We start from the raw sequence: 21294 nt of genomic DNA, 5'->3' as shown, positions 1-21294 counted from the left end.
TAATAATTAAGCAATAAGAATTCGAGTAACTGAAATTTGATTTTGTCATGCAAATGCCATAATGATTGGCATACCCATCTGCGTCTACTTTTTATAAGTAATTTTCTTTAAAAATGAGGCGAATCTTTACCCACAAAAAAAAAAAAAACTGGAATTATGTTAACACCTCTTTAATGAATTGAATTAGGATGATCAAAGTTAAAACATAGTTTTCATGGCTAAACAAGAAGGCTATCCATTTTTTTTTTGAAAAAATTCTAAAAGAATGATTGTTGAATTTCAAAATTTTAAATTAGTATTAATTATTGTACTTATAAAGAAAATGACTACACTCAAAAAGTAAATAACAACATATATTTATAGTAATTCTTAATTTAAAATTTGAATTTTAACAGTTATTTTTTTGAGATTTTTTCTTTCTTTTTTCCTGTCATCACGTTTAAACTTGTTCTTGGTCTATTATTGAATTTTCATTTTTGAACTTAAGGGTATTTATGAGGCCCAAAAGCCTGTAATGCCTACCTTAGCCCAGTGAAATTATGCCCAGCATAGCCTTAAAAAAAGCAGCCAAAACAATAAATAAACATTTTTAATTAAGGCCAAATGTTGGGTAGGGTCGGGCATCAAGCAAGATATCCTACCCTGCCTATTTGGCTTTGCCCAGAATTTATATATATAATTATATTTAACATATATAATATACATATATTGATTATATATAATTATATTTAATATATATGCATACACATGTAATATTCATATACATATATATATATGGTAGAATTATATATTTTAATATTTAAATTGTTGATATATTTGATTATGGATATTGTTTGAAAACCTATCATGTTGTGTTTGATTATTTAATTATAAAGAGATATGGAATGATAAATAGACATATGAATTTGTAGTGTATTGTTTATATTTCTTCTCTTGAAATATTTTAAACTATGAAATTATAAAATACATCTAAAAAACAAAATATTATTTATTAGATTTGGTAGAAATCTTCACCTAATATGAACAATGCATAACTACATTACTTAGGGTGGGCTTCTCTAACCACCCTATCCTGCCCTAAATAACTCGGGCTTTTGTTGGGCTGGGTTGGGGAGCAGGCTCAAAGATAAATCATAATGATCCAAGCTAGGCATCAGACAAGAGTCATGTCCTGCCCATATGTAGCCCTATTCAAACTTCTCACGTAACCAAAAAAATTAGACACACAAATGATGGACATGCACATACCCGTTTTCCAGTTAAAATTTTCAGTTGCATTTGGGAGAGAAGATGGAGACGCAATAAAACGTTTATATCTAACACAAAAGAAATCATTAGTTAAGTAAGTATACAATGCATCAGTTTAATTATAATAGTAGTAACATTGTCTGTCATTTTGCTCATAACAATTCTTATCATATCATCATGCCCTTAATTAATTAGTTGATTTGACTGCCCAATGTGTAGGTGATTGCACCAAGTGTTGATCATGGACCAACCCATATTCGGATAAAAGAAGTTTACAGCATTAAGAGAAAACGATACTATATATATATATAAATATATATCACTCATGAAAAGACAAAAAGATCCTAATGGCAATAGCGTTTCTGCACTTAATTAATCACCAGAGAGAAATAGCACAGTACTCTTCAATACTATTTGATCATTGCTGGCTCGTACTCTCTCTCCAATTCTTTATGGCTCTTCCCACTGCTCGCGTCACTGTTTCTTCATCCATGCTGTCACCTTCTTCTTCTTCCTGCAAAAAGCTCATCACGGAACACTTAATCCTGTTCAACCATTATTGGACCATATATGTATAATGAAGCATGCATATACACATATCATCGTGAAGAAATTGCTACACACACACACACACACAACGTGAATCTTACTTCTCCTCCAACTGCCTGAAATCGGAAAGTGTCTGAACAGGAAACCCTAGCTTCCGTGACGCTGAGACCCATCTCATCGAAGACCTCCAATATGGGAACTAGCAGACCTGGGCAACTCTTGGCTGAATATACATTTATGAGGAATCCCTTTTCTAGGGTTTCTACTGTAACCTGCACGGTGCCACTCCATTCACATTATACATTAAACAATACACATTATGTTAATCGTGTTTTGGGTTAATTATTATTGTACCAAGGGAAGTTTAATAGCAACAAAAGCTGTGGAAAACTTATAATAAATTCAAGAAAAATATACCATAGGCAAATGATTTTGGTCTTTCGAAGTTTCTGCAGTGGCAATGTCTTGATTCAGTCTTTCTACCTTTTGCTTTAGCTCTTCGATATACTTTGTTGCGTCCAATATGATCGACGTTTTGTCCAGCTGCCATTAAACCATAAATAAACCCAAAAAAAATTCATAAATTAATAATCCAAGAACACAAAAAAATGAGAACCACATATAAAATACATTGATTGCAGATGATTGGACCGCCGAAAGTTTTCGAGATAAAAGAGATATACATGTCTGAAGCAAACTGCCAGATTACTATACAGTTTATTTTACCTTATTTCAAATTAACTGATTAGATTGTGAATGTTTTACCCAGATATGGGATTATAATATAGAGAAAAGACCTTATCGAAGACCCAGAAAGCACTTGACAAAAGATTTGGGGATAAAAAAGAGAGCACAATCAATGTGTGTGTGTGTGTGTGTATGGAAATTGGAGTAGAGGATAATTAATCCATATTGTAATCCATGACTTCGTTGACAGGAGAAGAATCAAGATATAGGAAGAGAGGAACGAGAGAGAAAAAGGCAACAGTATTATGAGAGATATGAATTAATACTGTTTTAGAAGATTGTGTCTGTGGTTTCATTCAAGTGATGGAAATCCAGTGAAAAGCTAACATATGTAAGAGGGAATTACAGCACGAGAGTTAGTCATAGAACGAAGGAGTTGGAGCTTCTCATGCAGAGCGGCTCTCTTGTGCTCCTTATTAGAAACCATGTTGGCTTCTCCTTTTGGATGCTTGATGATGATGAGCCTTTCTTTCCTCTCTGATGCTTTTCCCTTCCTTTCAACTCTGCTGGTAGCTCTGAAGTATAAAGCTGGGGATGAGTTCTCATGTCTGTGTGGTTTCCTTTTTAATTTCGTCTTCCTCATCACTCCTGCAGTTTCTTCCCATGAATAACTACAACATAGAGCCAGCTGTATTTACAAAAATGCCCTTTTACATCTTCATTTCTTGGCCCCTGTATATATGCTTAAAATCAATTGAATTTTTGTAAACCATTCATTTATGAAAAGTCTCCCATTGTATTAAATTAAGAGATATTATTTAGCATGCATATGCTCCAATTGTTGTATTCTTTTCCTTAATTACATTTGGAAAATTAATGTACTGTATCCATTATAATATAAGAAAATTAATGATGAGCTCGTGACGTAGTGAAAAATTAGGCCATCGAAAGAAGTGAATGAGAAGTAAAATGTTGATTGGTTGTGACTTTGGAATGCCCCCAAACACTCCTCACGGGGCCTTTTCTTCAGTCTCTCCCTCTTCTCCCTCTCTCTCCACACGTGCCATCTTCCCTTTCCCTCGAAAAAGACACTCTTCTTGATTTTCCCTCTTCTTTCACTTGCCCCTTCAAAAACCTCCATTTTAAATTGCTATATATCCCCCCATAGCTCTTTTGTTAGCAGATCTCAGTTCCCTTTTCTTATATAATTATCTTAGTTATTTGCCAATTATGTTCAAAGCTTCAGATGTAATCGTACGTTCCCATACACAGAATCTGAATATGATATTCCCGTGAATACATGCTCCATTATCCAGCAGGCATCAATCAAATTCAAAATTAAATCACTCAGTCACTACTCATCAATAATAGTAATAGTGCCCAACATGAATCATATAACTACAAGATTCCTCGGTTACTCCAATGATTGAGGGAAAAAACCCATCATGCTTATCCTTGCATGATCCACGTTCAACAGTTCTTCCGTGATCTACTTAATAAAATTTACAGTAGGCCAAATGTCCGAAGAATGAATTGCCAACTGCTGTTTATGGTTTTTGTTAAATATGTTTCAATTGGATACATTATTGAAGAACTAGAATATATAAAACGCAGACACACATATATGTGAACCAATGTAGTACATAGGTGAATAAACATAGGCCTGGACATATATATAATGCCATGGATCGTGTCAAATGTAAGTATTTAAGAGAGGTGCGATGAATCTTATTGTTGCTTCCCATATTGTCTGCATTGCCACAAGGACAAATCACGTACCCACCTATATTCACATGCGTGCCCATCAATCATCACAAGAAAACAATATCCTCCATACTCATAACTCTGATCCTACCTTGTCCGTATAGCTGTTTTTGCTTTTGTTTCTCTGAAGCTCATCTAATTAACTCTTCTACTTTCGTCCCTACTTCTAGATTCCGTTAATCATTTCATGCTCAGCCAATAATAATGCTCATATCCTTCGTAATCAAATGATTAATTACGTTCTCGACATATCAGAGAGTGTTTTTAAGAGAGCAAACAAGACTTGGGATGGCTTCAAAGTATATATGAACCCAAATCTCTTAGCTTCAAAGTTTACATCATTAAGAAAATTGACAATACTGAGGTTGTTATACAAGGTCGAATGGAGGAGTCTAAGTCGTTATCTATATATACATGTACACAGACACGCAACGATGGTGTCCTGATAATTTACCAAAAATACAAACCCATACAGGTAAGCGGAGTTTGTCCTCACATTTCAGGAGCCTGTTTCCCGAGTCTACTACTCTATTAACCTTAACGGCACTGTATCTTTATTCGCGATTCATTTCAATTAATATTATCCAGGATTCAATATAATAATTGAGTTGGTAATTTCCTGATAATTCATCGATATACAAGATAAACATGTAGACCCATAAACGTGGCCGTTTATTGGAGTTAATGATCAATTATCGGGATGGAAAAAAAGATTACTTTTGCTGTTCTTTCAAGAATGTAAATGAAAAATCATCTAAGTCATGCATGGCCCTCTCTTAATCTCTTTCGCTATTTTATGTTGCGCCCTCAAATCCTATTCATCATGCTGATTCGCCTTAATCACAACAGGGTCCTAGCTCAACCTTTTCAGCTGGAGATTAAGGACTAAAAAACAGTGTCCTTCACAGACTGAGATTGGATTTGATTGTTCTTACACTTACTCACATGTCACATGATGAACATGACTTGCTAATTTTGATTAACCACGTACTATATATAATTCTAATTGATAGAAGAGACAGAATATATAGGTCAGGAACATTATAGTGGACAATAAATTATGTCAGGAGTATAGGATAGCAATAATAATTAATATAAAATATGCTGCTGCTGCTGACCTGTACTCGTTTTGATGTCCATTTGTATAATGTCACGTGACCAAATGGGGCACAGAACAAAACCAGAAAGAGAAAACATTGAAGGGGGTCCAATTATGCAGAGCAATTCTAGTGCTCTTAAACCAGAAAGGTTTCTCGTGACATTCCAAATTATTTGTAAAATGAATCTGAGAGAAGTTTGTCTCGTTGTGTGAAAATGAAACCCATTATTGTTGCAGAATTCACGCTTTTCACAGAGCCAGCCAGCCAGCCTGCACATTATCTACTTCGCTTAAAGCAAAAACTACATAGATGTGTGTGTGAATCGTATACCATACTGTGAAGGATAAAATCAACTGAGTCTACCAATATTGATCTTTCTGCAGCCAAATTATCCATATTCTTTTATATATCTTTCTGTTACTGTTTTCTTTGCTTCTGTGGTATCTATGCCTCTAAAGAGACACATATGTATGTAGTTGTTTTGTCGTGAAATATAATGTTACTTCTATCTGTGTGTGTGTGTATATATATAGTGTTTGTGATAATGCATGGTGTTTTAGGATTCTTGTGAGATGGGTGGCAGCCAGCTATATGAAGACTCACGTGAGTTGGCGCTTTGGAAAAGTACACTCACATGTCAATATGTGACTAATGGAAACAAAAATCCATTTGGAGTATAAAGTTGAGTGATAAGTGCTTGTGCATGTTGTTTCTTCATGGACAGCGTAGACAGAGAGAGGGGTTTATGTGCATGGTGGTGGCAATTCAAGAATCAGTATGCAGATAATATAAAAAGGATACATGAATTTGGATGCTATAGTACTTCCAAATATATGATCACGAGTTGTTGTCACGCCAATATATATGAATATGTATTCATTATCAATAAGGCAATATAATAAATTAAAGCTTATGGAGTATATTACACTGTTAAGCAAAAAAAAAAAATCACACAGTGTCGTTTTCTTGAAATTTTTTAAATTAGACAACTGTTAATTGCCACGAGTTTTATCTTGATTTAAAGGCTTATCTGGCCATAATCAATGAACTAGTCGCTGCTCTCAGCCATTTGTATTACGTACTACTTGAGGAAAATGAGGTAAAAATTATATCGTTTATAATTTATGAATAATTTATTGACTTTCTTATGTATTTTATTGAGAATGTATAATAAATTAAGGAATATATCAACCAGCTTGAAGAATATTCATTACCTTAAAAAAATCAATTCATTCAAAATGGATAATGTACGTCCATGTGCTTTAATATTGGTGAACAAGGCAGATTGAGTAAACAAATAATAATACTACCTCCGGTCCTTATTATAAGATCCCGTTTGACTTTTTGTTTGGTCCTAATTATAAGACCCCAATCCATTTTGTCTCTCATATTTATGCATTTTTTTCCAAGATAATCCTTCTAATAATGATAGTTCTAGCTAATATACTTAATTAGCAAGGATATTTTAGGAATGACAACACTTATTTATTACAAATAACTAACTTAACTTACTTCCTTAATCTCTTCAAATAAGTCAACTGGGTCTTATAATTAGGACCGGAGGTAGTAGTAAGTAAAAAGACGGCAACATATATTACTTGTCAAGACTCACCAAATAAAATCCCATGTCAACGAGTTCAAATCTAAGATAAACATTTCCATCAGATATGTTATTGTGAAAACTTTAATTTCGTAATTCGTAAACGCGAATTTAAACAAGCACCAACTTGATTGATTCGAATTAGTTAAAATCTAATCTAAGTTAAAAAAAAATATCACCCATCAAAAGAAAAACTTGCTCTACATTTTTGAAGAGGTTGGAAAAGAAGTCGTTTTCAAGAAGCAAAACTCAGCCAGTAGATCTCTTTCTGGTCTCCTGCTTCCCCTCATTTCATTCAAGGCAGCATAAAATAGTCGCTATCCCTGTCGACTGCTGTATAATTACAATCGTATCGTTCGTCAAATTACAGCGTAAGTTTTATTTTACCCAATTTTTTTCGATGCATAAAAAAGAAAATACTTGTAGCAAAGTAATAATCTCACGTTTCAGCTTTCAAGTGAAGCCCGTTGCACAAGGCTGAAGGCTTCTATATATAAACATATATCGGGTGAAGTCTGAGGAGGTACAGGTGTCCACAGTCTTATTTTCATAAGAAAAGAGACTAGTATTTTTATGATTTTATCTTGCGAGCTTCACATCATGTTAGCATGTTAGTGGGAATGGTTCTCTTGAGAGTATAAAAAGAAGAGATGAAGAAAAAAGTTGTGCATGATATTTTCAAGGCGTGGGCAATACTTTCCTTTAGGATTAATTCGCCTCTAAGTATTTATATATTATAGGGTGCAAGTTGAGTTGACTAGTGAATTTTTTTCAGATTACAATAAAGAATCTTGAATATGAATTGCACTTTCAAGATTCAAGCAAAGAAAATAATAGCCTTTATAAAGTGACAATTTGATTCTATCTCTGCGTGCACTTAAAAACAAAGGCAATGGTTTTGATCTTCATGTGTTGTGTTCTTACAAATAAAGTGATGGGGAAGGGTTTATATAGACCATGAGATGAGGCCTGGAAGAGATGCTTTTTAGAATAATATCTTATTAAATAAAAAGTCATAATCATATGGTAGTTCATAAACCAACATAATTTAAATAAATAAAATATATTTAATATGTAAGGTCTTTTAGTATTGTAACTTCCTACATAACTCTTCATATAAATATATTAATTTATATGAAGACACAACCTTTCAAATAAATTTATTAATTTATATAAAAATATAACCTCTCATATAAATTTACATAAGGATGTGACTTTTCAAAACATATCTCTTTATTTTAAAAATATTCCAACTCGTCACAGGACAGCAATCTTATCATTGCTCCAAGAAATCTCCATTTATTTGAAGAAACTAATTTTAAGAGAAGGTACAGTCTACATTGAATCCAAATTCCGTGAAGGCATATAAATGTTGGAGTACATGGGAAGAATACAAAGGAGGTCATCAGATAGGTTCAGGGGGAAGAGATGGAAGCAGCAGATAAATGAAAGGAGGTCATCATCGAAACAGTGACAGCAAGATATTGGAGGAGGAGAGTGTTGAACTCCATTGATGGTGACAAAAATACTTATATAGCAGAATTGAGGCTTCACGGGGGCACCATTGAACACGGATCTATGTATCTCTCTCTCTCTCTATATATATATGTATGTATAATACCATCTTCCCATACATACAGTTCCAATTTTAATTTAGAATATTATTATGTGTGTGTGTGAGGTGTTCTCTTGTCCCCTTCTACTACTTCTTCACGTTCACATGTAAAGAGAGAAAGCCATGGCAGAGATAAAACCATCCAAAACACCGCACTGCTTGTGTCTTTTCTCTGTGAGAGAGACGCTTCACAAGCCCTTTTCCAGCTCTTTCTGCCTACTTGTTTCTTGTTCCATAGCATTTCTAAACCAACATAATATTGCCGCTTCCAACCTCTCTGGTTACTATTTAATGACTGTACCAGACCAAAACTGCATTTAATTTCCAAAGGTCACTTCTTCTTTTTTTTTTGCCCCTTTTTGCTGAGGTATCCTCCTCCGATTGGTGACTTTTCTTTTACTATGAGAAGTGATAGTGATGATTTGGCTTTTTCTCGTTACATTTATGAAGAGCCCAACTCACAATCTGGCGTTCGAGAGAAACTCATATTATCAGTATTATCGGGAGGCAAAGCCATTTGCAATATGACAATATAAAAGATAACTTGACGAGGTTCACCTACTTTTGTTTTGGGGTCAGCCGGGCTTGGACAAAAGCCCAATAAAAGAACATGTAAATGCTTCTTCAGCAACCTTATACTACCTCCAGTCCTAATTATAAGACATTGTTTGTAAATTATAAATAAGGTTTTATAATTAGAACCAGAGGTAGTATATAACATTATAGTTTTTCCTTGTACCCATAACTATTCTTCTTATTGGAACCAAATTTATTTGAGACATTACTCGGTATTAAATGTGAGCATTTCTCTCAACGAAAATTTAAATCTTGATTCACCATGTTATAAAAAAACTAATCCTTTTCATTAGATTCAACACATCGGTAGCCTTATTGTATTCATATTGATTGATAATTTGATACAGTAATACCTTTAAACCCATTCATATTATTTAAGGGTTTATTTGGTTGGAGAGGAGGGTAGGGAAGAGGAGGGAAAATGAGCCCCTCCCTTTATTTGGTTAAAAATTTTGAAAGGGAGGGAAGCCAAAATGTCCCCTCTCCTCCCTCCCCCTATTTTAGCTCTCCTGCAAATTGGGAGTTTTTGGAGGGGAGCTAATTTTTTGAACCATTATACTCTTATGGTTTTTTTAATATTCTACTACTACCAATAAAATATATTATTATAATATTTATTTCAAATAAAAAATATATTATCCTTAGTAAAAAATAAAAAATATAAATTATTATAATTAAAAAATATATTATAAAAAAATATTTTAAAAATAAAAAATTATTTAAATAAAAAATTATAATATTATAAAATTAATTGTTTTGTATAAATATATTATTTATTAAATATATTTTAAAACTGAAAAAAAGGATAGCCTAAAGAGAATAAAATTTTATTTTTCTTAGAGCATATAAAATTTGTTAATTTGATTATTTTAAATATATTATTATATTAATTAGAATACAAAATTACTGTACCAATTTTTTAATGCACGTATTAAAATGATAAGACTGGATTTTTATTAAATTATATAATTTAAATTAAGATGTAAATTAATTTATATAATATATCAATAAAAAATATAAACTAATATGTAAGGGTAAAATAGTAAATTGATTATTACTATCTCTCCCTTCCCCTCCTTGAACCAAATAAGGGATCATTAAATATCCTTCTCTCTTTTTATTTTTAATCAAACCAAATAAGGTAAGAATAAAACCTTCCCTACCTCTCCTACTCTCTCTTCAAACCAAACATACCCTAAATATCTACCGAGCACCCAAATACAAATCTTTCATCCTACTCTCTTTTACCACAGAATCACTCTTTGTTCGATAGATTCTAACTTGTGACATGACTGAATTCCATATATGTCATTACGTACGCCTAAGAGGCTTTGACTATCATTCAACTTTTATTTTTTGTTGACTACTATCATTCAACTCATCAACAATATACTACCTGGCGTCCTAAATATAAAAATTAGTTAGGAGTTCTAAATATAAAAATTAGTTGAGAGTCCTAAATATAAGCTCCGATTTATTTTGTCTTTTAAATTTATAATGTATTTTCAAAATATCCCTATTGATTGTCAGGTATTTTCACTCAGATGTAATATCAATGTACATAATTGAATAAGAATAATTTAGAAAAGTTAACACACATTTGTTACAAATATCTAACTTAATTAATCTTTTTAATTTCCTCAAATTAGTTATTTAACGTTTATATTAAAAATCAGAGATAGCATTATCTAGGCTTGTGTGTTTGGTATCCTACCTATTTAACCTCCGGTTTGTTATAAGGGAATAGATGAGAGGAAAGAGGAGTGAAAAACTTTAATGAGTTTGTTTTAAAAAATAAAAGAGTAAGATTAAATGTTGTCAATTATAAAAGTTACATAACTAATTTAGATATTTTAGAAAAATTAGTTAGGTTAATTAATTGTAACACATGTGAGTTGAACTATCTCTTGGTGGAAACTTCTCACGGGAATATTTTAGAGAAAATATTATAAATTTGAGAGATTAAAATCCTGTTTGCCATCACGATTAAAATCACTAATAAACACGTTTTATGTAAATCGAGACAAAACACTTCTAATATATTTATCTTGTATTTTATAAATCATGATTGAAAAGTTACTTATAAACTATTCCAAACGAGTCATAAGTAAATTAAAGTTTTATATTTAGAATCAAATTTAAAATATTTTTTCTTTACTCTTTCTTCTTATATTTTCCCCCTAGTGTTGTTTTATAACTCGTGTCTATTATTTTTAAAATCGAAGTTAATAAGGTCCTCTTCTCCTTCCCTCTCCTCCAACCGAAATTAGGGGTAAGTGTTGCATCGGGCTTCAGACAATCCATATCATATTTTTAAAATTTTCAAAATTTCAGGATGCAGATGCGAGAGAGAGAGAGTGTGTGTGTGTGTCATGTATTTCAGCATTTTCGAGAACGAACGCGGGTATCTTGAGTTTCAAACAAATAATACAAAGAAATTTATAATAATAATCAACCAAAATATTATTTTTTTAAGCTTTTTAAGTCATACAGGAACATTTTGACAAAAAAAATGTAATACTCCTCCGGTCCTTATTATAAGACCCAATTTGACTTTTTATTTGGTCCTAATTATAAGACTCAATCCATTTTTTCTCTTATATTTATACATTTTTTTCCAAGATAATCCTTCTAATAATGATAGTTTTAACCAATATACTTAATTAGAAAGAATATTTTAGGAATAACAACACTTATTTATTATAAATAACCAACTTAACTTACTTCCTTAATCTCCTCAAATAAATCAATTGGGTCTTATAATTAGGACCGGAGGAGTAATACAAATGGCGGAATATATGATACTTATAAGTTATAACGAAGCTCTCACTACTGTATCGTATCAGAGATGAATGCGTCTACTCTTTTTAATGCATCAATCAATGTTTTGTAAATGATATTTAAACATGTACTTGTTCCCCTATATATAGTGAGGATTAAAAATAATTATTGGTTAGAAAAAAGTCAGTCTTTGGTATAATTATTGAGGATCAAAATAGTATTTTTCCTTTTAAGAATTATACATGGCCAGAATTAATTGAAAATATAACTAAATTCTACTTCTTTAATCATCGATATTGAAAAAAGTCTAGGCTGAATTACCATTTATTTTTGGTTCAATTAGGCTGCATTACTTAACATTAATAAACAGTGACATTTTTTGGGTGTGGCATGTCGCATGTTTTGTAAATTTAAGACAATTAAATTTAAATTCGCACCAGCACAGTATATTAATGTTTATTTATTTTTCAAATAAAAGGGAAATAAAACGATGTCGTTATTTCGCGCAACCGCCGTTCCTAAGCCTGGAGCATTCGCGGGTTCAGAATCAGCGGCTATTGTCTTCTTATTCCTGTGGAAGCTTTAAATGCTATCCGTTCAATTGATCTGAGGGATCACAAAAAAACACGTCATGTAACTTTTAAAATTTTTCATGGTGGTGACGTATAATCCATGATGGGTTCTTTGGCGTACGATTGTTATTCTTCGTCATTCTCCTTCACTTCAGGTTTTTCACAGCATCAGTGCGTATGAAATGGACGGCCTAGATTTAATAGAATAAACGGTTCAGATGAGCTTCTTGGGGATGCTGAGTGCCGCTGGGAGTTCAGACGCAGCCCTCGGAACAGCGGCCACCAATATTTCGATGTATGATACATTCTCGCAATTTCACCATTACCGCGCCGTGCGAATTCTCGTGATCGAAAATTGTCGGTCCGACGCATGGCGGAAGTTTAACCCAAGGAGCTGCCTGACGAACTTATAATTTCGTAGAAGAAAAGAACGGGCTGAAATTTGATATCATGCGGGCCAGAGCAGTTCAACTCGCTAATGTAGAGTGATATTTAATCTTTGTATTTCCCATGTTTAAACCCGGAACTGTTATCTAGATCTTTTCGTTTCATATACCATTTTACAACTTCCTCGATAGATAATTAGCTGTTGTGGGTGCTCTTTTGCTAATCATTTACTTGTATTCATTTTGCAGTACTTATGTAGAAGAAGAGCTGGGGGCAGTCTACAATTCCGCACTTTTTCATCTGGAAAGGGTAATTCTGTGCTTCTTCATATTTAATCGCTTATTTGTGGCCACACTTTCCTTAAAAGAACATAATTTGGAGAAGCCATAAACAATTAGTTCAGCTGCGAGAACACTATACTGAGATATGGATACCCAGACATTATAGGACTTGTCTACCGTGAGAGTAATTCTACGAAAAAGGTCGTGATCGCAACAGAAAATCACATGACTGAACCATGTATCAGATTTCATCAAATATAAATAGAAAATTGTGTTTGGGGTATTTGATTTTGTTACGGTGCAATTATGTTATTCACTGTTGGGACAGCTTCACCTGTAGCTTTTTTTTTTTTTTTTTTAAAATTTCCAGAGGAACTAACCGTTGAAGAAGAAGCTGAAAGAAAAATTGGATGGCTCTTAAAACTGTTGTTTGCTGGGACAGGATCTGTAGTGGCATACCAGTTCTTTCCTTACATGGGTATCTGTATTCTCGATTTAATTGTTAACTGTAATGCCTGCATTTGCTGTTGGATCAAAGCTGACTATATTGCTATCGTATATAACTATAGGAGATAATTTGATGCAACAGTCTGTATCTCTTTTGCAAGTCAAGGATCCTCTGTTTAAAAGGATGGGAGCTTCTAGATTGACCCGTTTTGCAATTGATGGTAATCCTTGTTTTCTATACTTTTCTGTTGGACCTTGCTAAATTTATTGACATGACACATTTACGCTTATAGCAGGTATTACCTATGGGAATAATGTTGAAACACTTTGTGACGTGCACTATTATTCACTTCTTAGTGTGTTAGATAGCCCTTTCCTAAACAGATTCTTTTTCTCTGGTATATCAATGTTGTTTTCATTATATCTTTGCTTTATACTATTAGTTAAAGCCTGGAACAATCTCAAATAGTTTATGCAAATACAAAATATGGGTGAATTGAGTTAGTAGATTGGAGACTTTGAACTTCAGAAGGTTCTGCTAGTAGAGTTTGTTCTTATATACTGAACATTCATGGGTTAGTTTATCTTGATATATATCTATAGGATAAAGAGAATAATTCTTAATATCAGCGTCAGCAACTCAAGAAATTCCCTTAAGCTATTTGACAAGCTAAAAATCTTCCTGATGCTGATACTTCTGATACTTCTGCAGAATTCACAATGTGCCTCTTCTTTCTCTTTTAACCCTTTTAAACCTTTCTTATGGCAGAATGACTCTCAAAACTGTTACTGTCACATACAACTTGCTCACCATCCCCCTGTTTACGGGCCTATTATTGTGAAGTCTGACTGCTGAATAGGGAAAAGGGCTACATTATTTGTAAACTTTAGTTCTTTATTGACACAGAAATTAGAATTGACAATCCAATGACGAAAAACTGAATTATATTTCGAAATGGAAACTCAGAATTTCCTTGATCATTCAGCTAATCTGGGTCTTTGGCAATTAGTAATAACTTGTTTAGTCTCCTGTGCATCCTCTCCGCTTGATGATTGTTTACTTTCTAGAATGTACACTCTTGCATACCTGCATATCTAACATCTATAAGGGCTTTCTTTCGTTTTTTTGATGAAAAGATGAGAGAAGGGTAAAGATAGTTGAGATGGGTGGAGCCCAAGAGCTCTTAAACATGTTGAACACAGCTAGTGATGACCGAACACGGAAAGTAGCTTTGAAGGCTCTTGATGCACTCTCACAATCAGGTAACAAATAGAAATCCCAATGTTCTTCGTCTTCAGTTATAGCTTCTTTTTTGTACATTAGGGCCAACCATGGTTGTAACGGTTTAGTTATTTATTCATATAATATTGTGGCTGGGAACCAGTTATATGAAGCAAGTTTGTTGTGGAGTTTAGAAAGCTTTGACATGTTTTAAGTAATGTCATCCACATTCATTGGTACAGCCTTTTAATGATAAAGAGGAAAATGAATACTTTTGTTTTGATTTTGAATTATTAAATCTGTAAGGGGCAAGAGCTCTTGATAACCTGCATCTCCACGCTATTGGTGCCTGTAGCTGCTTTTTTTCCCCCCATAAGCCCTCTCGCTGCTTGTCAATATATAGCAGAGCATCTAATATAATTCATATCATGAGGTTGAGAGATATGCAAGAGAAGAATCTGATAGTATTTTCTTCTTTTTTCTGTTGGGCTAATTGTACTTAATTATTGTAGATGAAGTTCTTGCATCCTTATATCATGCTGGAGCAATCACAATTATTAGGTCTATCCCGAATTCTCTCGAGGATGCGGATGTTGAGAGATTCAAGTTGTCCTTGATGAAAAGATTCCAAGATCAGAGATATGATGGACGATCGTGACTTTTAGCTGAGGTGGTTGCCTGGGTTTTTTCAGGCTCAAAGCATATAATATTATAATGAATGAGCTGGCCATTAATGCGGGGATGAGGACAAGCAATCTCCAACACATCTTTAATTCAAATATAATAAAGAGTAATATGGATCGAGCTTCATTTGGTTCACATCAGCACCACGTGGAATACCCCACTAATCGTTGTCCATTTTTATTGACAGTATGCGATGATTCATCTTTCATGCTTTATTGGCTTGGGTTATTTCTCACACAACTAAGTCCTTTTCATTTTGTTTCTAACCACATGGATCTAGTAGGGTGACACGAGGGCCTGAGCTATTCGCTTCAATTTAGGCTGAAACTTGTGTTCGTAACTGTACCAAGAGAAACTGCTGAACATACAAATTAAAATGTACCTGCTATTGATGGTTGAAACCTTAAATTTCTGATTAAAGCAAAAATCTCAGAATTATGTTAATTTGATTCAGCTTTACATGCGGTATGCGAGTAACCATCTTTTTCTTATGTACCGAAAGTTTTATAATCAGTAAGCAGCTTCATACGTGAACACACAAGATACGGCAATGTTCTGTATGAAAAAGTTTTCAGTATTATCGCCAAGAACTTCCGAAATCTAAAAGTGGGCCTATTTAAATTGTTGGAGAAATTTATTCACCCGGCATGAAGTCTAATGAAAGGATTCTATTATTTATGATCTATAAATTCTGTGATGATATGTGGTTTTTATACGTATATTAATGACTACGAATTCATGAAAATTTTCAAATTATTTCATGCTTTTTACCCTCTACATGCCCATTTCTGAATTACTTGGAGAGGTTCCTAGTAACTTTTGTTTTTATTGGAAAATTTCCTAGTAACTTGCATGGACGTTAGAGTAAATAGTCAATCCTGGGAAACCAAAGAAATTTCGCAGGTGATCATATGATATGAGAATAAGATTAACAAATGATCAATTGAACGATAAAAAGTGATACATCGGCGAGTTTCTTCAAAGAGGAGGAGTCAATCTTTTGTGCCTGAATTCTGCCCCCCTGGGGCCCCTTCCCCCAAAAGAAAATTCCTTTTTACCCGAAACCTCAACAAACAAGACTTACCTAAGAAGAGGAGTTGATATCGACGTTTATGACGAAGTTGTTTTTTTAATCGTTTTACGTGCGAATTGCTTGAGTCTTCTAGATAATTTGGTTGAAATTCAGAATGTGCGTTCGACAGAAGATTTCGAATAAAAATATATGTCAATAAGCATATTTAAATTAGTGTCCATGGTTTGAAATTAGAAAATGTGAGGCTCTTAAACGGGCAGGGCGACTTGGATTTTAGAGGGACGGACTCGGTCAAACTTCAAAGTGCCAAGGTGTCTGCTGATGCAGAGGCTTCGGCTACTTCCAAATATTACTCCCTTCATTCTTACCTATAAGATTTTTTTCATCTAATTAATTCGTGGAAATAAGAAAAAAAAAAGGTATGTAAATTAGTTATTTATAATTAATGTGCATATAACTTGTGCAACTTTTTAAAATTAAAAATACTCATATCATTTAATGCATAGAAATAGAAATGCGCCAATATGAGTGACTGTATCATTGGACGGAAACAATTAATATAGGAAATTTGGGGGAATTGGATAAAGACTATTTGTTCTTAAATGAATGTTGTACTATAGTCAGAAACATAATTTTGTGAGAAAGGATTATGCTTACATAACAATATTCATTTCCACGTGGTCAGATGGTGGACTGCAATATAATGCATAACATGGATTAAATAATTTAATAGGTCCCTTGTCTTACTTTGCTACCGCGTCATAAGTAGAGGCAGCCAAAGAGGTACGTTTCCAAGAAACCTGATATATCACTTTGGCTAATCCTATATTAATGTCAGTGTCCCTTAACAAATTAAAATCTGCTTTAACAAAATCAGTTCATTGGTTACAATCAATATATAATGCAGCAAGCAGTTGCAGAATCTGAAGAAGATGGATTTGGCATGACGAGCAGTGTGGTTGCAGATAGCTTCTGCGAACGCAACACAAAAGAGGTCATAGTGAAGAAGAAATACGACAGATTCTTTATACGCCAACGATACGAACTGTCTGACACAAATGGCAATCTTCTGCTTCAAGTGGAAGGACCAAGCCTGAGCCTCCATAAGAGGAGAGTGATGCGTGACGCTTCAGGCTCTTTGGTTCTCACGATGCGTCAGAAGGTGAATCTGCTAACTCTCCGGCACCGGTGGACGGTTAATTCAGGCAAGAGCTCCGATCAGAAGGATCACATATTCGGCGTCCAAAGATCGCACCCTCTTGAAATGAAGCCACGCCTTGACGTGTTCATGCCTGAAACTGGTATTAATGGAGACGATGATAACAACAGGACGTCCAGGTTTCAGCTTGTGAAGACTTACTCTGATCTTTGTTGCAGAGTTTACAGAGACGATAGTGTCATCGCAGAGGTGACGGAAGGTTTGCCAAGCAGAAGCTTCTTCAAATACAAAGACAGGTTTCGGGTGAAAATTAGTGGAGGGGTGGATTATGCTTTCATCTTTGCGTTAATTGTAATATTCACCGTTAATGACTACATTTAATTATCTTTAATTTGGCCTTTCATCATTTGTATTTTACAGTACTTGTGAAGATCTCCACCTAATAATTAATCAGTTCTATGTACTTCCATATTTATTTTATAAAAAAAATTCTTTCTTTTAAAATTTAAATTTAATATTTGGATAACAAAATTCTGAAACTGTAAGCACTATGGAACCAGCTGAGGTGAGTACCTTAAGCTCATTAGATATAAATCACTTAGACCTTATTTGAATGGTCCATGGTTAATTACAATATACCCTTTTTAAACTGACCCAACAATATATTTTAAGGATAAAACTCAAGCTTAACATATTATTGCGACGTGCGCCCACGCCAGACGTGCTTATTCTTAATTATTTTCAAATTATTATTTATGGTGGGGACTTTTTCCAGTGGTAATTAAGGAGAAAAACTACTTGAAACTTTTTATTTTTCTAATGAACTAGAAAATATATATATATATATATATAAAAACTTTCAATCCTCAGTCTATTCTTAATTTAATTTATCAAAAATAAGTTCTCCTAATTTGATAATGGTCCGCCAAAAGAGAATTATATGTGGATGCTTCCAAAATAGGAAAATGTTCAAAAGACTGAATTTAAAATAATATTTCTTCTTTATCAATGAAACGACCCTTGATATCATTTATTTGATAGCAACCTCTGATTAACTTAGCACGTGCACGTATGTGACATGTTGCCTAAAGCTGGAGAAATAATATCCATACAAAATACTATGGGTAGATCATGCCCCGTATTAAAAATTGATACCACTACTTGGCATCACATCAAGATCAAATCATGATGGACATTTAAACAACACTACTTGTATAATCACAGAAATATTCTCAAATATCCGCATCCATTATTTATTTAGCCCACAATTCTACACATAGCTCTCTCTTGTCAATTATAGATGCCAAAACTCTAGAAACAAACATGCATCGTCATCATCAACCCACGCAATGGTCCTGTAATTACAAATTGACATAGTGAAGCATTAACACAGTACCCCAAAAAAAAAATTACAAAAAAATTTAAAGTCGCCCCTTTGAACCTTAACCCTGTGTGCTTGCCTGATCAAAACTTCTATATCAACCAATTCTATGATTTGCTGCTGAAAAGGTGGTATATGTTGGTGGAAATGGCGATGACACTTGTTATTATAGCCAGGATGATCATTATCAGTGCTGTGATCTTGTCGTTTCTTTTCGATATACCATGAGCATCCCTGAAATTTGGGAAACAATTAAAGAAAATCAAATCGAAGAACTCAAAAATGCTGTCTTAGTTTCCTTGAGGACAATGTGAGATGCATTTAGTATTTACCTAAGAGCGAGAGAACCAGGAAAGATGAAGGCGAGGCACACTGCGGAAGTTGATCCCACGAACTGAAAGAAGTACCAAATATCAGGGAAAGCGATGGCGATGAGGTAGCTGAAGACGAGGAGAACCAGAGTGAGGATCACAAATCTTTTGTTGTCTGTGGCAAGCAGAGGCTTCTTGGGGAAGAGAAGCTCGTCTATGTTGGCTCTCAGAGAGAAGTTCAAGAGAGGAAACACCAACATGATATGAAAGGCATAGCTTAAACGGACTAGGGTATTGAGCAAGGACCCAGTCGCAGAACCAGCAGTATTCTGATCAAAGTTTATGAGTATGTCTGATTGTGTTGAATCCCCAAATAGAAGGTACCCAAATAGGCCTATCGCAAAGTATATGGCACCACATAAAACTAATGCTATTCGAACTGCTACTGTCATATCAGATGGCTGGGCAAGTTCAAACCCAATTGGATGCACTGCAAAATGAAATTCATCAAACCCCATTGCTAAGAGACTTCAAAGCTTTCTTTGAAGAGAAGTTAATAAAAAGTTAGGTACCGTTGAAGTGAAAGGTGAAGGCAGTGACTATGACTGGAACAGCTGTGAATAGATCAAAAAAAGAGGTGTGGCTGTTTAACTCGGGGAGCAGTCTCGGACGATATGTTTTTCCTGCCATCAGAGCAGTGATTGCCATCCCAGAACATATGCCCACGAACGCCACTGCTAGAAGAGTTGATATTGCAGAACTGAACCTTAAGGACTCTGAAAACAAACAGGACATTGAATTTGAGCTTATGATTTTTAAGCCAGTGTTGAAGGTAATTGTTGTTTAAAACGAAGGGATAATACTGACCCAGACGACGATACAGGACCAATGGAAGCATGACGAAGACTATCACGAGCAGAGCAAACTCCCGTGAAGTCCACCAGTGAATTCCTAACCATTGTTGCAGAATCCCCAAGTGAACCTCGCCTCCAGGTGAATTTCCAGATAGCACATCCCCTGTTCCGTTCATCCAATGTCCACAAACAAGCATACATCAATGTCGATTGCCACTGATTTCTTGGCTAAGAATCCCAGTAGCATAAACACGGGATTCAACATGGATTAAATGTCTTTTTTTTTAACACATTTTTTCATATTTTGTGGCTGGCTCGAATATATCGTCCGGTCTCTTCCTGACACTTTTTTTTTTCTTCAAACAGAAAGCGAGAAGCCAGATTTCAATCAGCTTTTTGCAGCTTTTCAAGTTGAAGATTTAGAAGAAACTTTATTCTTCAAAATCAAATATTTTGTCTTTTTCCTTGACATGTAGTTCTCTAGCACATTTCAGGTCCAAAACAGAAAAAGCATACTTACCGATGATAATGAGGTACATAATTAAACACCCAAGATTTGTGATCATTACACAAATTTGCGCGGCAAATGCTCCGGCCGGCCCGAAAGCCTCCCTCATCACTCCAGCATAAGTGGTGGTGTTGCCGGAATGCGAAAACCTCATGAGGAAGTCCACTGAAACTTCGGCAAGGAGACCGATGACCAGGATCATCACGAAGGCCGGGATTACACCCAGAACCTTCAAGGTCGCCGGAATCGACATGATCCCGGCGCCAATTATACTGGTAGCCACATTGAAGACCGCGCCAGAGACGGAGGCTGGCTTTACTAAAACTTTGCCTTCTGGCAAGAGAGGGACGTGCATTCCGGCTGCCGGCGACATACCGGCGGCAAATTTATGAACTGAAGAGAAGGAGCGCGGAGAATCGTATTGTCTTCTAGCTCATAACCACACTACATAAATTGAAGCATGCTAATTATTGTGGGGTGTTGAATTACCAAAATGCACGTGGTAAAAGTAGATGAGTCGAAAATATGAGAAGGG

The 21294-nt window shown here is 34.5% G+C and overlaps 4 protein-coding genes across 5 annotated transcripts; 2 read left to right on the top strand and 2 right to left on the bottom strand.

Moving 5' to 3' along the window:
* Positions 1 to 1309: 1309 nt before the first annotated feature.
* On the bottom strand, positions 1310 to 3114 carry LOC114735334 (uncharacterized). The gene is made up of 4 exons (XM_028923022.1): positions 2891 to 3114; positions 2215 to 2340; positions 1899 to 2069; positions 1310 to 1762 (listed from the first exon to the last, which is right to left on the bottom strand). Exons 1-4 carry the CDS (start codon positions 2969 to 2971, stop codon positions 1667 to 1669), a joined length of 474 nt encoding a protein of 157 aa, XP_028778855.1. The 5' UTR covers positions 2972 to 3114; the 3' UTR covers positions 1310 to 1666.
* Positions 3115 to 12871: 9757 nt separating this feature from the next.
* Positions 12872 to 15933, top strand: LOC114735324 (uncharacterized). The gene is made up of 6 exons (XM_028923013.1): positions 12872 to 12972; positions 13128 to 13188; positions 13531 to 13638; positions 13730 to 13828; positions 14745 to 14870; positions 15342 to 15933. Exons 1-6 carry the CDS (start codon positions 12943 to 12945, stop codon positions 15485 to 15487), a joined length of 570 nt encoding a protein of 189 aa, XP_028778846.1. The 5' UTR covers positions 12872 to 12942; the 3' UTR covers positions 15488 to 15933.
* Positions 15934 to 17447: 1514 nt separating this feature from the next.
* On the top strand, positions 17448 to 18086 carry LOC114735328 (protein LURP-one-related 14-like). Its single transcript, XM_028923017.1, has one exon. It carries the CDS (start codon positions 17448 to 17450, stop codon positions 18084 to 18086), a length of 639 nt encoding a protein of 212 aa, XP_028778850.1.
* Positions 18087 to 18733: 647 nt separating this feature from the next.
* LOC114735293 (amino acid transporter AVT6C-like) lies at positions 18734 to 21170 on the bottom strand. 2 transcript variants are annotated; one of them, XM_028922978.1, is made up of 6 exons: positions 20772 to 21170; positions 20265 to 20414; positions 19970 to 20173; positions 19419 to 19887; positions 19147 to 19320; positions 18734 to 19060 (listed from the first exon to the last, which is right to left on the bottom strand). In XM_028922978.1, the coding sequence occupies exons 1-5, from the start codon at positions 21130 to 21132 to the stop codon at positions 19194 to 19196; spliced, it is 1311 nt and encodes a 436-aa protein (XP_028778811.1). In that variant the 5' UTR covers positions 21133 to 21170; the 3' UTR covers positions 18734 to 19060; positions 19147 to 19193. The 2 variants fall into 2 exon arrangements, with proteins under 2 accessions (XP_028778811.1, XP_028778812.1); XM_028922979.1 differs by having other exon boundaries at positions 19166 to 19320.
* Between the last annotated feature and the right edge of the window lie 124 nt (positions 21171 to 21294).

The sequence above is a fragment of the Neltuma alba genome, unplaced genomic scaffold (assembly GCF_004799145.2).
Source record: "Neltuma alba isolate B1F8T4 unplaced genomic scaffold, ASM479914v2 tig00013202_pilon, whole genome shotgun sequence".
Taxonomy (NCBI): Eukaryota; Viridiplantae; Streptophyta; class Magnoliopsida; order Fabales; family Fabaceae; genus Neltuma; species Neltuma alba.
Note: the sequence above shows the minus strand (reverse complement) of the source record. Positions and strands in the feature narration are given on the sequence as shown.

What these genes read in the sequence shown, in the direction of transcription:
- LOC114735334 (XM_028923022.1), bottom strand. Translation starts at nt 2,971, where the DNA reads ATGGTTTCTAATAAGGAGCACAAGAGAGCCGCTCTGCATGAGAAGCTC. An exon ending in CTATGACTAACTCTCGTGCT is followed by an intron (nt 2,341 to 2,890) that starts GTAATTCCCTCT and finishes GTTTAATGGCAG; the next exon opens with CTGGACAAAACGTCGATCAT. An exon ending in ACCAAAATCATTTGCCTATG is followed by an intron (nt 2,070 to 2,214) that starts GTATATTTTTCT and finishes GGCACCGTGCAG; the next exon opens with GTTACAGTAGAAACCCTAGA.
- LOC114735324 (XM_028923013.1), top strand. Translation starts at nt 12,943, where the DNA reads ATGCGGGCCAGAGCAGTTCAACTCGCTAAT. An exon ending in GAGCAGTTCAACTCGCTAAT is followed by an intron (nt 12,973 to 13,127) that starts GTAGAGTGATAT and finishes TTCATTTTGCAG; the next exon opens with TACTTATGTAGAAGAAGAGC. An exon ending in CCAGTTCTTTCCTTACATGG is followed by an intron (nt 13,639 to 13,729) that starts GTATCTGTATTC and finishes ATATAACTATAG; the next exon opens with GAGATAATTTGATGCAACAG.
- LOC114735328 (XM_028923017.1), top strand. Translation starts at nt 17,448, where the DNA reads ATGCAGCAAGCAGTTGCAGAATCTGAAGAAGATGGATTTGGCATGACG.
- LOC114735293 (XM_028922978.1), bottom strand. Translation starts at nt 21,132, where the DNA reads ATGTCGCCGGCAGCCGGAATGCACGTCCCTCTCTTGCCAGAAGGCAAA. An exon ending in CTTCACCTTTCACTTCAACG is followed by an intron (nt 19,888 to 19,969) that starts GTACCTAACTTT and finishes TTCATTTTGCAG; the next exon opens with TGCATCCAATTGGGTTTGAA. An exon ending in CCTGGTTCTCTCGCTCTTAG is followed by an intron (nt 19,321 to 19,418) that starts GTAAATACTAAA and finishes CCCAAATTTCAG; the next exon opens with GGATGCTCATGGTATATCGA.